The sequence below is a fragment of the Primulina eburnea genome, chromosome 6 (genome assembly GCF_022965805.1).
Source record: "Primulina eburnea isolate SZY01 chromosome 6, ASM2296580v1, whole genome shotgun sequence".
Lineage (NCBI taxonomy): Eukaryota > Viridiplantae > Streptophyta > Magnoliopsida > Lamiales > Gesneriaceae > Primulina > Primulina eburnea.
The window spans coordinates 36,858,406-36,877,858 of record NC_133106.1 but is presented as its reverse complement, the minus strand read 5'-3'; the positions used below and the strand labels follow the sequence as shown (position 1 = coordinate 36,877,858).

Genomic DNA, 19,453 nt, shown 5'->3' with positions numbered 1-19,453 from the left:
TCTACAAAATATCTGCATAACATACACAACATCCTATTATTCCGAAAGAAAATTGAAATATGTGATCATAAGTAAATTATGTATAAATCAGGAAAGTTATTTTATTAAATTGACTATGTGTATTCCAAAACAATGTAAATAAAATTTATGATGTGTCTTCTAATAAGATGCGTACTTTCTTTAGAATTGATTTTATCATTTCCATTACGGGACATTTTACAATATCATGTATCCGTGAAATTTGTAATATAGAAGAAAATTATCACATTAGTAATACATAATAATTAAAATCTTATACAAATAGAAGAATAATATTTTACACTCCTCGATCATGAAAGACAAATTTCAAACTTAATGTCTCGTTGTTTCTATGTGTAGGTAGTTCATAACAACGAACAAATATAAATTTACACGAACATTACATCTTGGAGGATTCAAATCATAAATGGTGCTGAAAAGATGATTCATTTCAGAATTCAATTTTGAAGTAGATAAATTTAATAAGATAAATAGAATAAAATCGATTTATAATATTATATGCAATATTGCATTATTTATAATTTAAAATTCAAATTAGATATCTCAAAGGACAAAAATTATACATTGGATGTTTTTAACAGAATTATACCATACATTAGCTCTTTAAAATTATGGAAATATCGAATTGCATGCATTGGGTGTCAATCATTTCTGATTATTGAGGGTAATATATATGTATATTGAGAGTAATTTAATGTCCATTTGAAACTCTTTTGAATCTATCTCTTTTAATTTTCTTGTACTCTTTTATTTGAATTTTTAAGAATAAAATTTGAGATATACAATATACATAAGGTTTTGGAAGAAAACTACAATGCATTAATTTTTTCAAATTAAGATAATTTCGAAATAATATGCATTTGAGATAAAAAAAATTATGATTATTAAATGGTAAATTAGTGTTAATTGAAAAATCTTGTTGTAGTGATAACTTTTAACACTCAACCAAATTTATTTTTAGATATATATATAATATATAAATTACATTTGAATTAATATAAAAATTAATTAATTTCAAAATTGAATTAAATGAATTGATGTAATCAATGCAAACAATAATTGAAGTGGTCATTTATTGTAGTACACGTATGTCAAAAAATACATAATAAATATTTCCTTTTATAGAAATGATATTTTGGCGGGAAATTACTATTTTTGGCAAAAACTCTTCTTTTATATATATATAGATATTACATGAGATTATTATTATATATATATATATATATATATATATATATATATATATATATATATATATTAAATATATAAAACATGAAATATTTTTGAAAAATTAATATCGTACGTTTTGCAACTCAATTTCTTTCCATATAATATTTTAATGAACCATGTGTTATCAATCTTTATTTTTCGATTCTGATTTTTTTTTTTATGTTGGATCTGTCACTGTTTTTTTTTTTTTTTTTGTGCATTGAGTGTACTTTCAAGCTAACACAATAATAGGTAAATTACGTTAATCAAGTAAATCACATTAAACAAAATTTTTATAATAAACTCGTCCGAAAAAAATATTAGCAGAGAATTTCTACCCATTAGTAAAATATTCAGCTCAAACAACAACTTTGTTAACACATGTGATCATGGTGTCCCGTGATCACACTGACCTTATTCGGACCTGCGAGGCTTTGTTCTTACACATCCACTTAATTTGCACCGATCAGAGTGAGCTCATATTCATATATATAATTAATTAATAATTTTGGTATAACCACACGTAGTCGAGCGCTGCTTTTATATATATTATTGGTAAACAAAAAAAACATTATGGTTTTCGACCAATGTAAAATTTGATTAATTTTCATAGAAAACGAAGATATCATTTTTATCTAAGACATTTATTTTTCAGATGTTAATAATGTTCCTTAACTCGATAAAAATTCCATTTATGTATCCAAATCACGTATTCTATTTGAAAATCACAAAAGAATCAATTAAATTAAACATATCATAGATATGAACATATGTACAAATATAGCAGATATGAATTATTGCATTGTGCAGGCATTCCAAATTTAACCAAAAATTGAAGTTGGTTTACTTGGGCCGAGCCCAGACAAGACTAGTGGGTCATTAGCAGATAGTGAGTAATGACCATAAAGGTCCGACTTTGGCCATATCCAACTCATAAAGGCCCAGATGCGACATTCGGATATTCAAGTGTCGAACATAACATCAGTACCGACACTATATACATTACACCTACATACACTAAATAGGCAGTACATTTTTTAAAAATACACTTTTAAAATACATATTTATTACCATGAAATATACTATATAAACATGTAAAATGGGTTTGAAGTTAATTTGAAATAATCATCCAATTGAGCGGTGACAAGCAAATGACCTAGCTGGACAGGCATGGGGTACAGTCTACCATATACATCAAACACGTACATACACTTGAATAATAATAATAATAATAATAATAATAATAATAAAAGAAAACATGGTGCATGCACATCAAATAACTGCATGTGCTCTCCTCTTCCCCAATCCACGAGGGCACATGCAATGCACTTGGAATTATGCACATTCATTGTGTTTGTTCAATGTCATATCCTAACCAGTGGGAGTTATATATGTTGGCTATCAAGGGATGTTGGAGTGCGCAACAGAGAGATGTATGTTTAAAATATACTAGCTACTTTGCACACGTGGGTGTGTGTATGTACAGTTTTTTTTATAATTATTGAGAGACTAAAGTAAAATTGACAAATTATCGAGGGACTAAAGTACTATTTGAATTGTTGTAATTTAAAAAATATAAAAATAAAAATGTTTGTTGAAATTAAAAAAAAAAACCAAAAGTATAATATTGATATCACAAGGGCAAAATTGGAAGAGCAAAGAAAAGACCAAGGACATCATTTTTGTCCCTGTTGTAGATATTCTTAATAATATAATATAGATATGTATATGAGTTAAATAAACTATAATATAATATTGACATTAATTTTTTTTATACCATCTAGTTTTCCTTAGTCTATTGTGATAAAATTTTGTGTGATTGACAGGTTCGGTGGTTTATATTAAAAATATCATGTCTTGAGAATTAATTCCAAACAATCATTCGAACCAAAAAAAAAAAGAAATTAAAGAATTATATTTTCATCATTCTCAAATGTTTGAAGCATTTAATTCTAATCGCGTATTCACGTGGTACAGCATACGATATATTTGAGTCCATGAGGCATAGTTTGGTATACATAATAGGATAAACATGTGATATATAATATAAGGATAAGTTAAAGATAAATAAAATGTAAGATATTATATTTAATGTTTGGTATGATTTTAATAAGAGTGATTAAATTTATATATTAGATTGTAATGACAAAATTAACCTTATCATAATAAATTTTATAATTTCAAAGTTGTTGCTTGACCTCATATTTTTTATTTGTTCATGCGTCGATAGTGCTTGCATGATTTATTTATTTTTACTTAATTTTATATATTATATAATATGATAATCGAGCCTTTGATTTTGTGAGTCAAGTCAAATATCAATTTTTAAGGTTAATCGGGTGATAATAATAATTTTATTGAGATTTATAAAAATCAATTTATATAATTATCATTTTATATTATATATAAAAATACATAAAATATTTATTTGATTTTAATTCAACCTATTAGCATAGATTTATAAAAATCATTTATAAATTGAGGGTAATTAAGTCATTTGTAATGTATTTTATCCTTAAATTAAAACTATCATACCTAATAGAAAGGATATTTTATTCTTCAAAAAAATTATTTATCAAGGGCCCATGATATTATCATGAGCTTTTTAAAAATGTACCAAACTTAAGATAAGGAAGATTATTTAGCAATCCTTCCCTTATCCTATGTACCAAACTATGCCTAAATGCATGAGTAGTCTCGAGACTCGGATCGTAACTATTTTTCTTCTTTGTTTCGGTTTTTTTCACCACGGTTTTTTATTGCTTGTTGGTGTGTGTAATTAATTGATGGCACAACACATAAATATATAATTGCTTATTCTATATTGAACGAGATTTAACTAAATATATAGATGTAAATTCTATTATTGATAAATTTTATGTATTAAAATCTTGTGGGACACAATTTCGTCGAAAAATATAATATAATTTTTTTAATAATATATAACTTATCATATTTAGTTCAAACATCCATTGACTCATATTTCTGGATCTGTCCCTGGCGAGAGCACGTGCATATTCCCAAAATCCAAGGAAATAGACACACCGCACCACCTTCGCAACATCCATCCTTCGATGGTTTTGCGACTTCCGGATAGAATAACACGATATTATACAATATATCAATCTAGAAAATTATATACACGAATTTACTATAATATCAATGTTATAGAGTTTGATATTTAAACTTTTTTTTTTTTTTTGTAATTTATCTGTATATAAATTTGACACATATTTTTCGATACATAGATACTACAAAATAAAATGTAAATATTACCAATATAATATTATTAGTGTTAAATTAATTAAATAGAACACAATTAGAGATTCCTTCGTGTTCCCATGCGCTTAGATCAAGTGCCCTGTATCTGGGCCGTCGACTCTATTACGATGACAAATCAACCAATCATCACAACCGTCGGATAGGTTGTCTACCGATTGCTGGTGCTGAAGCTGTATTTGCCTTCGGAGCTCCAAAACTTTCCGGTGCGAATTCGAATGCTTGGAGGAAAGAAAGGTCGGGCTGGCGGCGGGTCGATATTCGGGTACGAGGCGACCAGACTTGAATCTGACTCCACATGCATTACACAAAGTTTTTGGGCCCAATGGGCCTGTTCTCCACTGCGGGGTCTTCTCCGACGCGCAGTGGAGGCATTTTTTGCCAGTGAGTTCCCTTCTCCTCAACGGCGCCGTTTTGGGACTTGAATGCGGCGAGAGATTGAGGAGGCGGGCGGACCAGCCGCAGGGGACGGCTCGCGAGCGTTTGCTGCGTGCTTTGGCGGGGATTATGACGTCGGTGGGGAAAATTGGAGGCGAGTTGTGAGTGGAATTGGCGGAGGAAGAACCGTCGGAGGGGGAGGTTTTCTCGGCGACGGCGGCGATAGGGATGAACAGGTGGAGATCGTCGGTTGAGTATGATTCCTCCACGAAATTCGAAAGCCATTCCAGCTCGGCTAAATCCTCATACTGTGTTGAGCAAGATTAATGATACGGAATCAGATGTACTTACTGGGTAATTTCATTTTCATACTCAGAAGACTTCAATCACACTACGCACGGTCTAAAACTATTGAACTTAGTGTCGGCAAAATTGAAAATGAAAGTGAAAATGCAGCAAAACGAATAGAGACTGTGCACTTACTGGTACACATAGTTCATTTTCAGAGAACTGAGACTCATTAAATCTAACGCCGCCGGAAAGCGAAGAGTTACAGCTGTCAACCGCGGTAATGTTGGAGGTGTTACCGGAATTGACCGTCAAACTGACGTCGGCAAACGCGTTGGTCATGGTTTCCTTCTCCTTTGGAAAATCCAGCATATCATCATGATCCACCCTGAAATTAACGCCATTATCATAGTTGAACTTAGTGACAGTTTTCGCCGAAGGAAATTCTGTGTAACCTTTGAAAAAATGCCCCATGATACGAATGGGATTTTTCAAAATTGGCTGCTTTTAATTTCTCCTCTTTTTGAAGTGGATGAAAAAAGGTGGTGTGTAAAGGTTCGGAATAAAGGGCTGGCTCAAATGAGAGGTAGAAATGTAACGTAAGTGCCGCAAATTATCTTCTAAAATCACATTCCCCCATGCGCAAGCATGTTCGTATCTACGTATCATATTAAACAAAGGGGAGTCTCATGTCATATCGTCTCACGAATTTTAATCTATAAGATGGGTCAATCCTACCCATATTCATAATAAAAAGTAATATTTTTAGTATAAAAAGTAATATCATATCATGAATAACCCAAATAAGAGATCCGTATCACAAATACGACCAATGAAACCATCTCACACAAGTTTTTGTCTTTATATATATACACACACAGCGTTATCGGCACATGGTGATAATCATCTTATGGGCACCGACAAAAAAAAGTCTTTAAACTGGAGGAGAGTAGGGGTAGGGCTGATATTAAAATCGTGGGCCTGGGATTCCATTCAACTAGCCCATTAATATAACAAAATGGGCTGGTCGGTCCGTCACAAATAAGAATACAGACTGAAGCAGTCAGATAAAGGCCCGGTGGAGGTTTTGTTCTGAATGTAACGTTATAACAAATCAACAATATGACAATACCCTATCTGAAAATTTCCTTCCCCATTGTTTTGCAAGGGAGAAGAAGAACAAAATTGATGTTTATTGTGAGATTGAACTTTCGGGATTAAAGTTTCTCAAGATAATAAGTTAGTTGGAAATCATTATTAGTACAGTTATGGTGTGTTTGGTTGAGTGGATTAAATAAGAATAGATTAATAGTCAAATATTTATCGTTACAATTTTAAGATGTTTTAATAATCATTTTGATCCGATTTAAGATCCAATTTTATTAATCAAATAGTTATCCATAAAATTAGATCTTAAACCGGGTCAAATTGATTATTAAAACAACTTAAAATTTTAACGATAAATATTTGACTATTAATCTATCTTTATTTAATCCACTCAACCAAACACACCCTAATGACTGAGTAATCATTTTTTAAGGATAAATATCATTAATAATTCCCAAATATTTTTCTAGCATGTTAGATTCTAGCAATTTAGGTTTACTTTAAAAAAAAAAACAAGAAAACAACCAAATATTGCTTTTAGTAAATGTAGAAGTGGAGATTAATTGCTATAAGATTTTAAAATGAAGATTTTCAAGATTTGAAGTAATCATTTTGAATTTAATGAGTTTCACATTTCCAGCTAAAAAATCAAATGCTGATGTGATGGGAAAGCAGGTGAGGTGGGAGAGTAGATTGTGTTCCACAATAAATATTTGTTATCATTACATTCTCGTAAATACATTAATTAAAAAACCATAAATTCTCCTTGGTGGTTTTGATGTAGTTTCCCAAATTCTCAGTAACAACCTCTTCTCGATTAAAAAACCATCGTCCGACTGTCTTTATTCATGAAACGAATCAATTCAACTCATATTTATAATAAAAAAATAATTTGTTGCTCATATGTGACTCAGATGGAATATCTGTAGTAAGACCGTCTCATATGAATTTTTATATTAAAAATTATCTCTTACATTAGATATATCTTTTCAAATAAATATAAATTTTATAACTGAGTTGATTTCATTGCTCCAAATCCTTCAACTTTAATGCTCTAAATCTGGAATTCAAGTTGACAAAACCACAGGACAGCGAAGACTGCCTTGGCGAACTTCGAAGCGAGACTCTATGAGTCAATGCTGATGTCGTGCACCCAATAACTGTAATCATGCCCAAGTAAATATATATATATATATATATATATATATATATATGTATAAGATAAAAATTATAAGAAAATTTATAGTTGTTGTTTTTCAGTAAACACAAGTTCAAAATTTGGATTAATATAATATCTCGTAAATCAAGTTAGTCAATTAAAACATAATGAACAAATAATGAACAAATAATATGTAACATACTAGTATAATAAAATATTGATAAGAAATCAAATTCGTGATTGGTGCGTATTATTCACAAACTGGGGCATTCTTGAAGGTCGTTTAACCATTTTTATTTTTTTTATAATAATTATTTCAAAATTTTATGTTCATATTAAAAAAATAATAATTTTAGTTATATTTATTTATTTATTTGAACTATTTTTGAAAATAATATTAATTAAAAACTTTGCATGTTAATGTTTTATTCATTTTACTATTACTCAAATTCTACAACTATAATTATATATTTTGGAATTCCGAGTTTACTTTTCGCTCATCCGATCGTATCGTGTATTTTCTAAATATGCTTTATCATCTTGAATATCAATGTTTTTTAATATATCTTTTTAGGGTTTATATAAAGTAAAAACAATTTTCTGAACAAAAATGTACTTAAAATAGGATACACGTACGAAATATTAAATGTTAGAAGAGCTATAATTTTTTTCTGAACAAAAATGTACTTAAAATAGGATACACGAAATAATATTAAATGTTGGAAAAGCGATAATATTTTTTTGTAAAAATAAGTCATAGTAAATAGAAACGAGGAGGCGCATGCAAGAGTCTCATGATGAAGTCCTGCGCAAATGCTATCCCCTACAAATCTTGATTCCCTTGTCGTTCTACGTCATTCGACTCATTCCCCTCAAAATTTCACTATTTTCATATCAGAAGTATTTTGTTCCCATCGGGGATCAAAGTTTAATAAACTATTTGTAACAGGAATATATATAATTGTCTTTTCTAAAACTGAATAGTTTCCAAGGAAAAATAAGCAGGCCAGTGAAAATAGGGACCACCGGACCAGCATGACGATTCGTGGTCCGAACACAAAGGGCCATAATATATTTTCCCTTTTCCTCAATCTCTTTACCAACAGGCAACAACTTTTCCAGATTATATTTACATCACCCAAGGTCCATTTTCATCAGGTTTTATGCATGTAAGTATATGTGTGATGTATACACACATATTTCTTGATGTGTAGTCGTATAAATGCATGTGTCGTATTTCTTGGGGTGAACTAAAGCTTTTGATTTTTGAGAAAGTGGGAAAAATATTATTGGGAGAAGGGAGACGGAGATGTTATCTGTGGTTAGTTCCCTTTGTTTGGATCCAAACTGTGAGGCTCAAAGCTCAGATCTTGGATGAATTTCTTCGATGGGTGCTAAATTGTCTGTTATTAGTGAAGAAAATTTGGCGGGATTGGAGGCATATTTGATGGAAACAAAAATGATGTAAAAATTTTGGGTGAATTTATAGGTTGGGCGTTGAGGTTTTTCCTGTTGTTGCTGTGCCGTGGTTATTGATTTGTAGTAGATTCAGCTCACTGGTTTTTCAGTTGTTCAGATATTTTTCTTTTATTTAAAGTCTATTTTATTTTCAAGAAGGCGTTTTTTTTTTATATATATAATAGCCCCGAAGTTTTGAACTTTTGGGATTAGATTTGAAGATTTGAAAGGTTAGAGGGTGTGTTGCATTGTTTGTTCTAGTTTCTCGGATTAAGTTAAAGTTGTGTCGTGAAAGATGGCTATGTCTCGTAAAGATGGTAACAAGATGTCTAGAGCAGTGTCATCGGCTTCAGCCGGGAGCATAGACAATGGGAAATATGTCCGCTACACACCTGAGCAGGTTGAAGTCCTGGAGAAGTTGTATCATGAGTGTCCAAAGCCGAGTTCAATGCGCCGGCAGCAGCTTATTAGAGAATTCCCCATTTTATCCAATATTGAGACTAAGCAAATCAAGGTCTGGTTCCAGAACAGAAGGTAGTTTTCTGATTATCAATTCTGCTAGCATAGCGTTCTTAGATTGAAATTTGTAGCTCAGAGTTTAATCATTGGTGCTTTCGATACCGTTGGTTTTCACTTGTGATTTTTTTTATGCGTGGTTCTGATTCAAGATCCATTCGATTGTTCTATTCGAACCCATGATTTCTATTGAGGATTGATCACAATCTTAAGGAAGTTGCTCTATATTTGAAGATTTTTCGTGTTATGGCGACTGTCCTTGTGATTAAATAATGAACAACTTAATTAAAATTGTGATGAGTTCTACTGGTTGGAAGTTTATATATGTGGTTTTCCTGAAATGCAGATGTAGAGATAAGCAAAGGAAAGAGTCCTCAAGGCTTCAATCGGTGAATAGGAAGCTCACAGCCATGAATAGGCTCTTGATGGAGGAGAATGATAGGCTGCAGAAACAAGTGTCCCAATTGGTGTATGAAAATAGTTATTTTCGCCAACATACCCCCAGCGTGAGAGTCTTGTATCTATTGGTTTCACTATTGTAATTTATGGATTACATGGCTTCATTCGGTGAAAAATTGTGAATGAATTCGAAGAGGTTTATGAAGATAACTATCAGGTTTAATTGTATTCCCATAGCAGGATGTACTTATGACGAAAGGCACCAGCTGTGAATCGGTGGTATCGAGTAGTCAACAACATCACTTGGCGCCTCAGCATCCACCAAGGGATGCAACAAGTCCTGCAGGGTGAGTATATGCAGGAGCAGAACTAACAAGAGTGAGCAGTGTAGTTACTCAAATGTGAAAAAAAAAAAGGAGAAAGCCGTTTATGTTTTTTGCCACCCTTTCAATACATATGGTGTCCACCACAGGGTAGAGTTATGGCTGTTAGGTCATTTTCTTGATGTAAGGGGAGCATATTTGTTGTTCCTCTATGTGAATCAATTTGGTTTGTGTGTATGGGGGAAGCTTATGGAATTTTGTTTGGTTATTTTTCAGGCTTTTGTCCATTGCAGAAGAGACTTTAACAGAGTTTATTTCAAAGGCCACTGGAACTGCTGTTGAGTGGGTTCAAATGCCTGGAATGAAGGTAACATGTATATTCAATTTGTTAAATTTAAGTGTTCGCACGAATTCTGATAATTCTTGGGTAAAATACGTAAGACACTGATCATATTCACTTATGATTATTTATCTGTGCATGTCAGAAGATATATAATGTTTCTTCATGATCTTCTAAGTATGATCAGTGAGATTAATTTCTAGTTTTGATAGAAGAATATTACAAAACAATGGCCTCAGTCAAGATTCTTGCGATTGTGGGGGCAAACCTTTTTTACATGATAATAGAAATGTGTGGACTTTTTGCTTCTTTTTATTTTATTTTTTCCAATTTGAACTCTATGTTACCCTTTTCCCCTATTGAATTGTCCTAAATTTTGAGTAGCCTGGTCCGGATTCCATTGGAATCATCTCTATTTCTCACGGTTGCACTGGCGTGGCAGCAAGAGCTTGTGGCCTGGTTGGTCTAGAGCCCAACAGGGTTAGTTTCCTTCATTCTTTCTCTAGCCTTGTGATTTTTCTCAGGTTTTTGTGGTTGAAATTAATCGCGAAGTCTAGTTTAGGTTGTGGAAATGCTGAAGGATCGACCTTCATGGTTTCGCGATTGCCGAACTGTGGATGTGCTCAATGTGCTGCCTACTACGAGTGGTGGGACCATAGAAATTTTATACATGCAGGTTGGTGTATATTAATATTAACACACAAAGTTTTTGGTTATAATTTGTAAATACACTAATGGGATCATGAAATATAGCTGTATGCGCCAACGACTCTGGCGCCAGGTCGTGATTTTTGGTTGTTGCGGTATACTTCGGTCTTGGATGATGGCAGCCTAGTGGTAGGCAACCCTTTTTCATCTCATAATTAGTGGTTTTTCATTTTCAAAGTCTTCTATAGGTTTTGGAGCAATTTCAGGTCTGTGAAAGATCACTTAGCGATACTCAGAATGGATCAAGCATGCCACCTGTGCAGAACTTTGTGAGAGCAGAAATGTTACCTAGTGGTTACCTTATTAGACCTTGCGAGGGTGGAGGGTCAATTATCCACATTGTAGACCACATGAACTTGGAGGTACTTTTGTGTGTCATTTACAACTTTGTATGGCCTTGTGGTCGACTTGGTGATTTTGCATTCTTAGAAGTAATTTCCATTTTATTTTTGAAATGAGTATAAATGAGTGTCTAATGTTGTGAGGAACAAAGCTGTATATATTTTTAAATTTATTGATAATGGGACTTTACCAACTGTTCCAATTAATGAACTGATAGTCGGAGAAATTGTTTTATACTGCAGATACTTTTTTTTTTAATATATTTTTTGTTGCCTAGGCATCCGGTGTTCCCGAGGTTCTGCGCCCACTTTATGAATCTTCAATTATGCTTGCTCAAAAGACCACGATGGCTGTAAGGGACTCAAGCTATTTTCTTGAATGCTCTATAACTCTTGAATCACAAAATAGATTGCCTGGAGTATTTTTTTTTCGATTTAATGTGTTTTGCCTTTGCTCTCTTCTTATCACCCAATACAGGCTCTTTGCCAGCTTAGGCATATATCTCAAGATATTTCACAGGCCAGCTTAACCAACTGGGGCAGACGGCCACCAGCTCTACGTGCAATTAGCCATCAGCTCAGCAGGTTGGTTGCCATTTTCCGCCCTTTTAGTTTCATCTTTAGTACTACGTGTCATTCCTTATATCAAATATGTGCAATCATTTACAGGGGATTCAATGAAGCTCTTAATGGATTCAGTGATGAGGGCTGGGCATCTATAGGCAATGATGGTGTGGATGATGTTACTATTCTTGTCAACTTCAATCCTGAAAAATTGGTGGGCTCAAATGGATGTACATCCATTTGTGATGCTGTCTTATGTGCCAAAGCGTCTATGCTTTTAGAGGTCTTCTCGCCGCATTTTTGTTTCTATTTGGTTTTTTCTTCTTCTCAATTTCTGATCTCATTCAATCCATCCTTTTCTACGTGCAGAATGTGCATCCTGCCTTACTGTTAAGATTTTTACGAGAGCACAGATCTGAATGGGCTGACAACAACATTGATGCTTATGCAGCCACTGCCATCCAAATCGGTCCTTTTACTTATTTAGGTCAGCCTCGAGTTGGTAATTTTGGGGGTCATGTTATCCTCCCTTTGTCTCAAACCATTGAGCATGAAGAGGCAAGTGTATTGAATTTCTTGGTAGTATAACATGGTGTTGCCCTTCCGCAACACTGTTGCGACTTACACACATTTCCCATTTTGTAATAGCTGCTGGAAGTAATTAAGCTCGAAGGTGTTGGTTATTCATCCGATGTTGCAATGATGCCGAGAGATGTGTTCCTCTTGCAGGTAATCGTTTCCTTCCCTGTTTGTTATATTTCTCAGCAAAGTGCAGAGTATTTTTCATGTTTTCTTTCAACATTTGGAGTATTATAAAAAAAAGTTACCAATTATTTTCTGAGATCAAGAGGTTTTCAATGCATTTGATTTTGGAATATGGCAGCTCTGTAGCGGGACAGATGAGAATGCTGTTGGCACGTGCTCTGAACTCATATTTGCCCCTATTGATCCATCTTTTGCTGACAATGCTCCTCTTCTGCCCTCTGGTTTCCGTATCATTCCACTTGATTCTGGAAAGGTTAATGTTCTCAGTCAATTTTTTTCCCTTTTCTCGAGCAGAAATATGTCTAAGAGGACTAAATGCCTAGTGTAAGCACAATGATTCTGATAATAGTCATATGGTTTGATCATAAAAGTCGTATTGTTATAAGTTCCCACTTGATGGATCCTTGATAAACTCTTTCCAATTCTAAGTAGGAGTTGTCCAGCCCAAATCGCACCCTGGATCTGGCATCCGTTCTTGAGACTGGTGCAGCAGGCAACAAGCCCTCAAAAGACCTTGCTCTTAGCAGTGGGGCTTCTAGATCTGTTGTCTCTATTGCATTTGAATTTGCATTCGAAAGTCACATGCAAGATAGTGTTACTTCGATGGCCCGACAGTATTTACGTAGCATTATATCATCTGTTCAAAGGGTTGCATTGGCTCTCTCACCATCACCTCTAGGTTCTCATGCTGATCTTCGACCACCGCTTGGAACTCCTGAAGCACATACTCTTGCTCTTTGGATTGCCCGAAGTTACAGGTCTTCTAGATAGTGCTTGAATGCCATATTTCTAAAGATTTATGTATAAATTTTATGAGCAAAGCAACTTTACTTTTATGTGAATTTAACTGTTAGCGGTTCCAAATGGTGGAGTGACCTGTTAACTTAAACTCTTCCACTTGATAAACTAGTATTTAGGATTTAGGATCTACTCTCATGCTTAAGTGATAACAATGACACATTAGATATAATCATAAGTAAGCCTTTTTGGTGTAAATCTTAGGAACTCCAATGTTTCAAGTGTGCAGTAATGAAGAAATGTGAAAACTTCAACATTATGAAATTGCAATCCACACAAGGAATGCTTTTTTATAGATGGAGAATTTACTCCAACATAAGTATTCTTGTTAAAAACCAATGCGCATTTTAAAACAAAGGTGAGATTTGAACGCTGAAGTCCTTGTAGAAAAGAACATTTTAGAAGTGGAAAATGTGGAATTCTACCCTTCAGTTTTAGATTTTACATAAAACATAATTTAAGAAAACCATTTTTACTATTATATTTGTAGCTAAAAATTAAAACTACTTGTTTTTTTTAATGGAAAAGTGCTTTAAAAGCCCAGCCTACTTGAAGTGTTATTTAAGTTGTGGCTTTTGTATCCAAAGCGGTTATAATTGCTATTAACGGAGCAAATGTATGTATTCAATTATGTTATATGTTTATTCTAACAGTTTTAACTTGCTCATTTCCTTATCTTTGTAGAAACTATATGGGTACTGAGCTGCTCAAATTTAGCGGTGAAGGTCACAACTTGGTTCTCAAAGATCTTTGGCATTACTCAGATGCCATTATGTGCTGCTCAGTGAAGGTGACTTTCTCTACATGCCCTTTTTTCTATCCCGTCTTATAATATATATTAAGAGAATAGCATGTGTTCTGATTGATCTTATTTAAGCATGGAACTTCAAAACTTTTGCAGGCATTGCCGGTTTTTACTTTTTCGAACCAAGCCGGTCTCGACATGCTTGAGACGACATTTGTTGCGCTTCAAGACATACCTTTGGAAAAGATATTTGATGATCATGGAAGGAAAAATCTTTGCTCCCAGTTTCCGCAGATAATGAATCAGGTTAGAGAATTTCGATACCTCGAACTAAAATTAATGTGTTGAGTAAAGAACAAATGAGAACTTTATCAGAGATTATGTTGAAAAGCAAACAGTTGAATTTTAGATAAACTTTCCAAGATTACACAGTACTCAATATGAAATCACGGGCACTAACATGCATGGACAAAACATGTAACGAGACACAAGATTATGTGGCTCGATCAAATTGATCTGCGTCAACGGAAAGAAGAGTATGTGTTTATCCCATCTCGTTGACAGTACAATTCCAGAATACAGATTTCCAACAACTCCCAATTCACGATTCCTCTTCTACCTAAACTCTCTCTCTATTGTTTTCTCTCCAAATACCCCGAGAATTCCCCTGAAGAAATAACCCCGAATAAGAAAACCCTTATTCTCTCCAAAAAGATCTCTGCCTCCTATTGTTTTCTTACCAAAAAAGTCTTCCAGAATTTCTTGATTCTCTCGTGAATTGCTTTTTAGCTGTTATAACTCATAACCACTATTCGTTAACTTGAGCTGCCCCATTAACTTGAATCGTTGTGAACTCTCGCCGCTTTTGAGCCGCACCAACTCTGACGATCTCTCTAGCTCGAGTTGTCTTCATCGTCATGAGTTCCTTCGGGCTTGAGTTTCTCAACAACTCTAGCTGCCCGTCCAAACTCTGACCGCTTGCTCAACTCTAGCCGCTTGCGATGTTTCAATGGCTTGACAGCAAGAGTTTTGTGCTGTTCCTGTCAGTTAATTTCCAAGTCATATTACGTAATGAATAGATTCATCGCAGCTAGTGTTAGTTATCATTGTCTAATTGAATCATTTGATTGATGATCAACTGCCGAAAGCTTATACTTAAAGAATGCTGCCTGAAGGTCTCTATGATAAATATTAAACTCGTAGCATGCCAGGAATTTAGTTATGTGGGTGAATTTTGTGTGTTTTGAGATATATAAACCTTTTAAGTTGAGTAATTCTTATTTCGAATCCTGTGCACTTTGACCACGCTAGCACACAACTCAGATATGCTTAATTTCTTCCATCCCAATGTAATGATTTTTTCCAAGTGCCGATCAGATCTTAAGAAAAATTTAACAGTGTCGATAGCCTGTTGCTCCCTTTTCTCTCCACAGTCTAAAGATAATGACGTGATCTAAGCAGCTAGCTAGTATAATGATGCACCAATGAAGTCAGATAGAATAATACATTTTTGATCGACTGTGCTCATAAAACCCCGAATTATCAATGCATCGTGCTTTTTCCCCCTATGCAAGCTATATATTTTTGGTGCTCGGACTGAATTTGGCCTTGCAAACTTTGAAGCTGATGTTCCTTTCTCTGGCAACCGTATTGAACAGGGTGTTGCATCTCTTCAAGGTGGCATCTGTGTATCGAGCATGGGAAGGCCGATATCTTATGAGAGAGCGGTGGCTTGGAAGGTCTTGAATGAAGATGATAATGTCCATTGCCTCTGCTTCATGTTCGTCAACTGGTCTTTTGTTTGATTTTACTGTCTGGATCACTGAAATAGTTCTAACGACTCCATTGTCCTCCGTTTGTGCTGGCACTAAAACTCCTATGTTAGATCATGCTTCTGATGACAGTTGTGGTAACTAATTAATGTTGTTTTTGGGATGTGGTTTATTATTATGTTTTCTGCCTGTAACCCCTATCCACTTCGGGTTACACTTCTTTTTATCAGTAAATAAAGATATATGACTTGATCAAAAAAGCTACAAAGTTCACTTGGCATACCAGGTTAATAAAGCCTTTGTAATCTAAATACATGAATCGCAAAGTATACTTTAACAGGCTTGCGTTGCCATGCTAATGTTATTAACACAAGTGGTGTACAGCTAGGCTAAGCAGCGGGTAAAAAGTCTGTTGCATTTGTTTCCATTCAGTTTTGGAAAAATCTTTCCTTCAGAACAAAATTTTCTGTCACTTTTACAATTTTATATTTATAAAATATATAAATCAATTAATATCCCATTTCAGAGCTGGAAGGTGGAAAGTCTTAACATATATTAGTGTGAATATTTGTCAAATCAGTCCAAAACCTCCGGTGCTAAGTAAAAGCTAATTTAGGCACGAAATTTCTGAGTTACTCGTGCCAACGGCTCTAAAGCCTAAAGCGAAAGCGATATTAGGTATTTCAATTCAAGATTTATAAATATTATTCGATAAAAGCTACATTTTCAACTAAGAGATTTGATATTTAAAATTCATTTTGTGATATCTATTTTCCATTTCATGTGTAAAATATATATCAAATTTTATTCATAAATAGAGTGTAAATAACAAAAATACATTCGGACACTGTAATGTCCTCAACATTCGGACGCGCATAATTGAAAAATGATTTTGATAAGATCCACTATTATTTTCCATTTTCATTTGATTTTTTTTTTAAAATAATAAAATCACTTTTTAAAAATAATAGATTTATTTCATATGACATTGTGAAATGATTTTGAACTTCACTTGAAAGAATTTTTATTTATAAAATGAAAGAAACTGGTGAAAATTATAATATGAATTAAATTATGAGAGTTGGTCTTTTGTCAGACGGTCTCACGAATCTTTATCTGTGAGACGGGTCAACCCTACTGATATTCACAATAAAAAGTAATGCTCTTAGCATAAAAAGTAATAATTTTTCACGGATGATCCAAATAAGATATATGTCCCACAAAATACGACTCTCACACAAATTTTTGTCAAATTATAAAACTTAAAAGGTTATTTTAGTCAAAGTAGCACCACAAGTGCTCTCACCTCTAAGAGGCAGCGCCCCTTTAAATACCCCCACTCATAATTCACCAAACTTCGTCAATTCAAAACAATCTTGTTTCAACAATCTCTTCCTCCCCACGAATTAACGCACACATCCCCAAAAAAAAAAATCCCACAAAAAAATTATAAAAAGATACCCAAAAATATACGGGAAAAGATATGGAGCCGAATCTACCAATCATAGCCAAGAAATTATGGAGCAGAGTCCGAGTCCTATATTTCATGCTACGTAAAGGCATATCCAAGGGCAAATTGTTTTCAGATCTCAACATGATGATTCAACGTGGCAAGATTGCCGGAAAAGCCGCCATACACAACCTCATGTTCCACCACCACCTTGCTGCCGCCTCCTACTCCGGCCGCCGCTCTCACGACGCCGGAGGCCAACTCGAGTACGAGTTCAGCTGCAGCAACAGCCCAGCTTACCCTACATTCTACCTCCCAAGCTTTCATATCAACAAGCGGAAACAGTACTCACACGCGCCGCCACCCATCGATGGAGATTTACTGGCAGCGGCTCTGGAGATGATCAACAGCGCGGCGGCGTCACCGGCTTTGCCTGGATTTGGGCCGAGCCCGATGGTAAGGAAACTGAGGATAACTGACTCTCCATTTCCACTGAGCGATGATAGGATTGATGGAGATAATCGCGTGGATGAAGCTGCAGAAGAGTTTATTATGAAGTTTTATAAAGATTTGAAGAGACAAAATGCATGAATAAATTAATCTTGAAATAAACATTGTTGGCTTTGAATTAATATTTTTCTAAAAAAATCGCGAAGATAATTGTTTTGGAGGTGTCGCCAAAATTTCATGCACGTTTGCATGTACCAATAATCAATAAAAATGATAAAAATAAAATAAAATAGTGTATTTCTATTTGTTTCGGTCTCTTCTATTGACAGTGATCATTATATTTTTATTTGTGATTATTTTTATCTTAATTTTTTTTATATGGTGAATATTTCATCTGACCAGCCTTCTATAATCTATACTAATGTATTAAAGAAGCCCCGATATTTAGAAATTCAAAGTTTTACTGTCTTAAATATATATATAACAGATTTAAGTACTTGGTTTGTTTACTTATTTCTATGGACAACAGACAATTATTACTTGGTTTATTTAATTATTTATATGGACATCGCCAGCCATATATGATTATTTAATTTCAGGTAAATTACGGGTATCCACATATATCACAATTAATTAATGTTAATTTTCCTTAAGTTTCAACTCAATCCTATTTTTGGTACTTTCGTCCATAAACAAACTTATTTTAATATTTTTTAGATATTTCTCATGACTGCATAAGGATAATATATTGGTGGATTAATTTGAATTCAGTGGAATTAATATTCAAATCCTGTTTAACAATAAACACAAACCTAACTTATTGATCAGATTCATGATGAGTATTTATAATTCATATTTTTGCAATTAAAATTAAGATGTATTACAAAGATTATTTCAAATTTACGTTTCTTTAAATTTTATTTAATCTTTCAATTTCTTGGTTCCGTTTCAGATAAATTTGCATATATAAACAATCTATTTCGAGATTTCTTGTGGACATGAACTAATTCTTCGAAAAAGCTGAATCTTATTTAAGTGTTAAACTTTTTTTTTTTTTCTGGCAGAAATTGCACCAAGAAAAAAAGAAAGAAAGGCCAAAAGTATAGGTAAATTGGTATGGTGAAAGTGTGGGAAATCAGAAATTTATTGGACGTTTGTTGCTTTTCATTCTTTATTAGACCCCATTAGGCTGTCATTTCTTTTTTATATTTCCTTTATCATTTGCAACTTTTGAGACAGCAACATTTGCATTTCGTTTAATTAATTAATTCGATCGATTTAATTAATTCTTAACTATGTTTGCATTGATCGATCTTGTGAATGAGAGCTGAATATGGGAAATCGATATAGCTTTTACCTAAAGTA

The 19,453-nt window shown here is 33.7% G+C and overlaps 3 protein-coding genes across 4 annotated transcripts; 2 read left to right on the top strand and 1 right to left on the bottom strand.

The window, feature by feature from the left end:
* Positions 1-4,512: 4,512 nt before the first annotated feature.
* On the bottom strand, positions 4,513-5,844 carry LOC140834938 (GATA transcription factor 12-like). Its single transcript, XM_073200150.1, has 2 exons — positions 5,389-5,844; positions 4,513-5,213 (listed from the first exon to the last, which is right to left on the bottom strand). Exons 1-2 carry the CDS (start codon positions 5,665-5,667, stop codon positions 4,596-4,598), a joined length of 897 nt encoding a protein of 298 aa, XP_073056251.1. The 5' UTR covers positions 5,668-5,844; the 3' UTR covers positions 4,513-4,595.
* Positions 5,845-8,501: 2,657 nt separating this feature from the next.
* On the top strand, positions 8,502-16,428 carry LOC140834937 (homeobox-leucine zipper protein ATHB-15-like). Of its 2 annotated transcripts, none has more exons than XM_073200148.1 (18): positions 8,502-9,451; positions 9,780-9,939; positions 10,070-10,179; positions 10,432-10,522; positions 10,880-10,975; positions 11,058-11,171; positions 11,249-11,332; positions 11,410-11,565; positions 11,823-11,897; positions 12,023-12,129; positions 12,214-12,391; positions 12,478-12,666; positions 12,757-12,837; positions 12,992-13,126; positions 13,306-13,631; positions 14,356-14,461; positions 14,573-14,722; positions 16,075-16,428. In XM_073200148.1, exons 1-18 carry the CDS (start codon positions 9,213-9,215, stop codon positions 16,219-16,221), a joined length of 2,544 nt encoding a protein of 847 aa, XP_073056249.1. In that variant the 5' UTR covers positions 8,502-9,212; the 3' UTR covers positions 16,222-16,428. The 2 variants fall into 2 exon arrangements, with proteins under 2 accessions (XP_073056249.1, XP_073056250.1); XM_073200149.1 differs by having other exon boundaries at positions 10,073-10,179; positions 16,075-16,427.
* Positions 16,429-17,562: 1,134 nt separating this feature from the next.
* LOC140833592 (uncharacterized) lies at positions 17,563-18,425 on the top strand. The gene has a single exon (XM_073197926.1). It carries the CDS (start codon positions 17,672-17,674, stop codon positions 18,227-18,229), a length of 558 nt encoding a protein of 185 aa, XP_073054027.1. The 5' UTR covers positions 17,563-17,671; the 3' UTR covers positions 18,230-18,425.
* Positions 18,426-19,453: the final 1,028 nt, after the last annotated feature.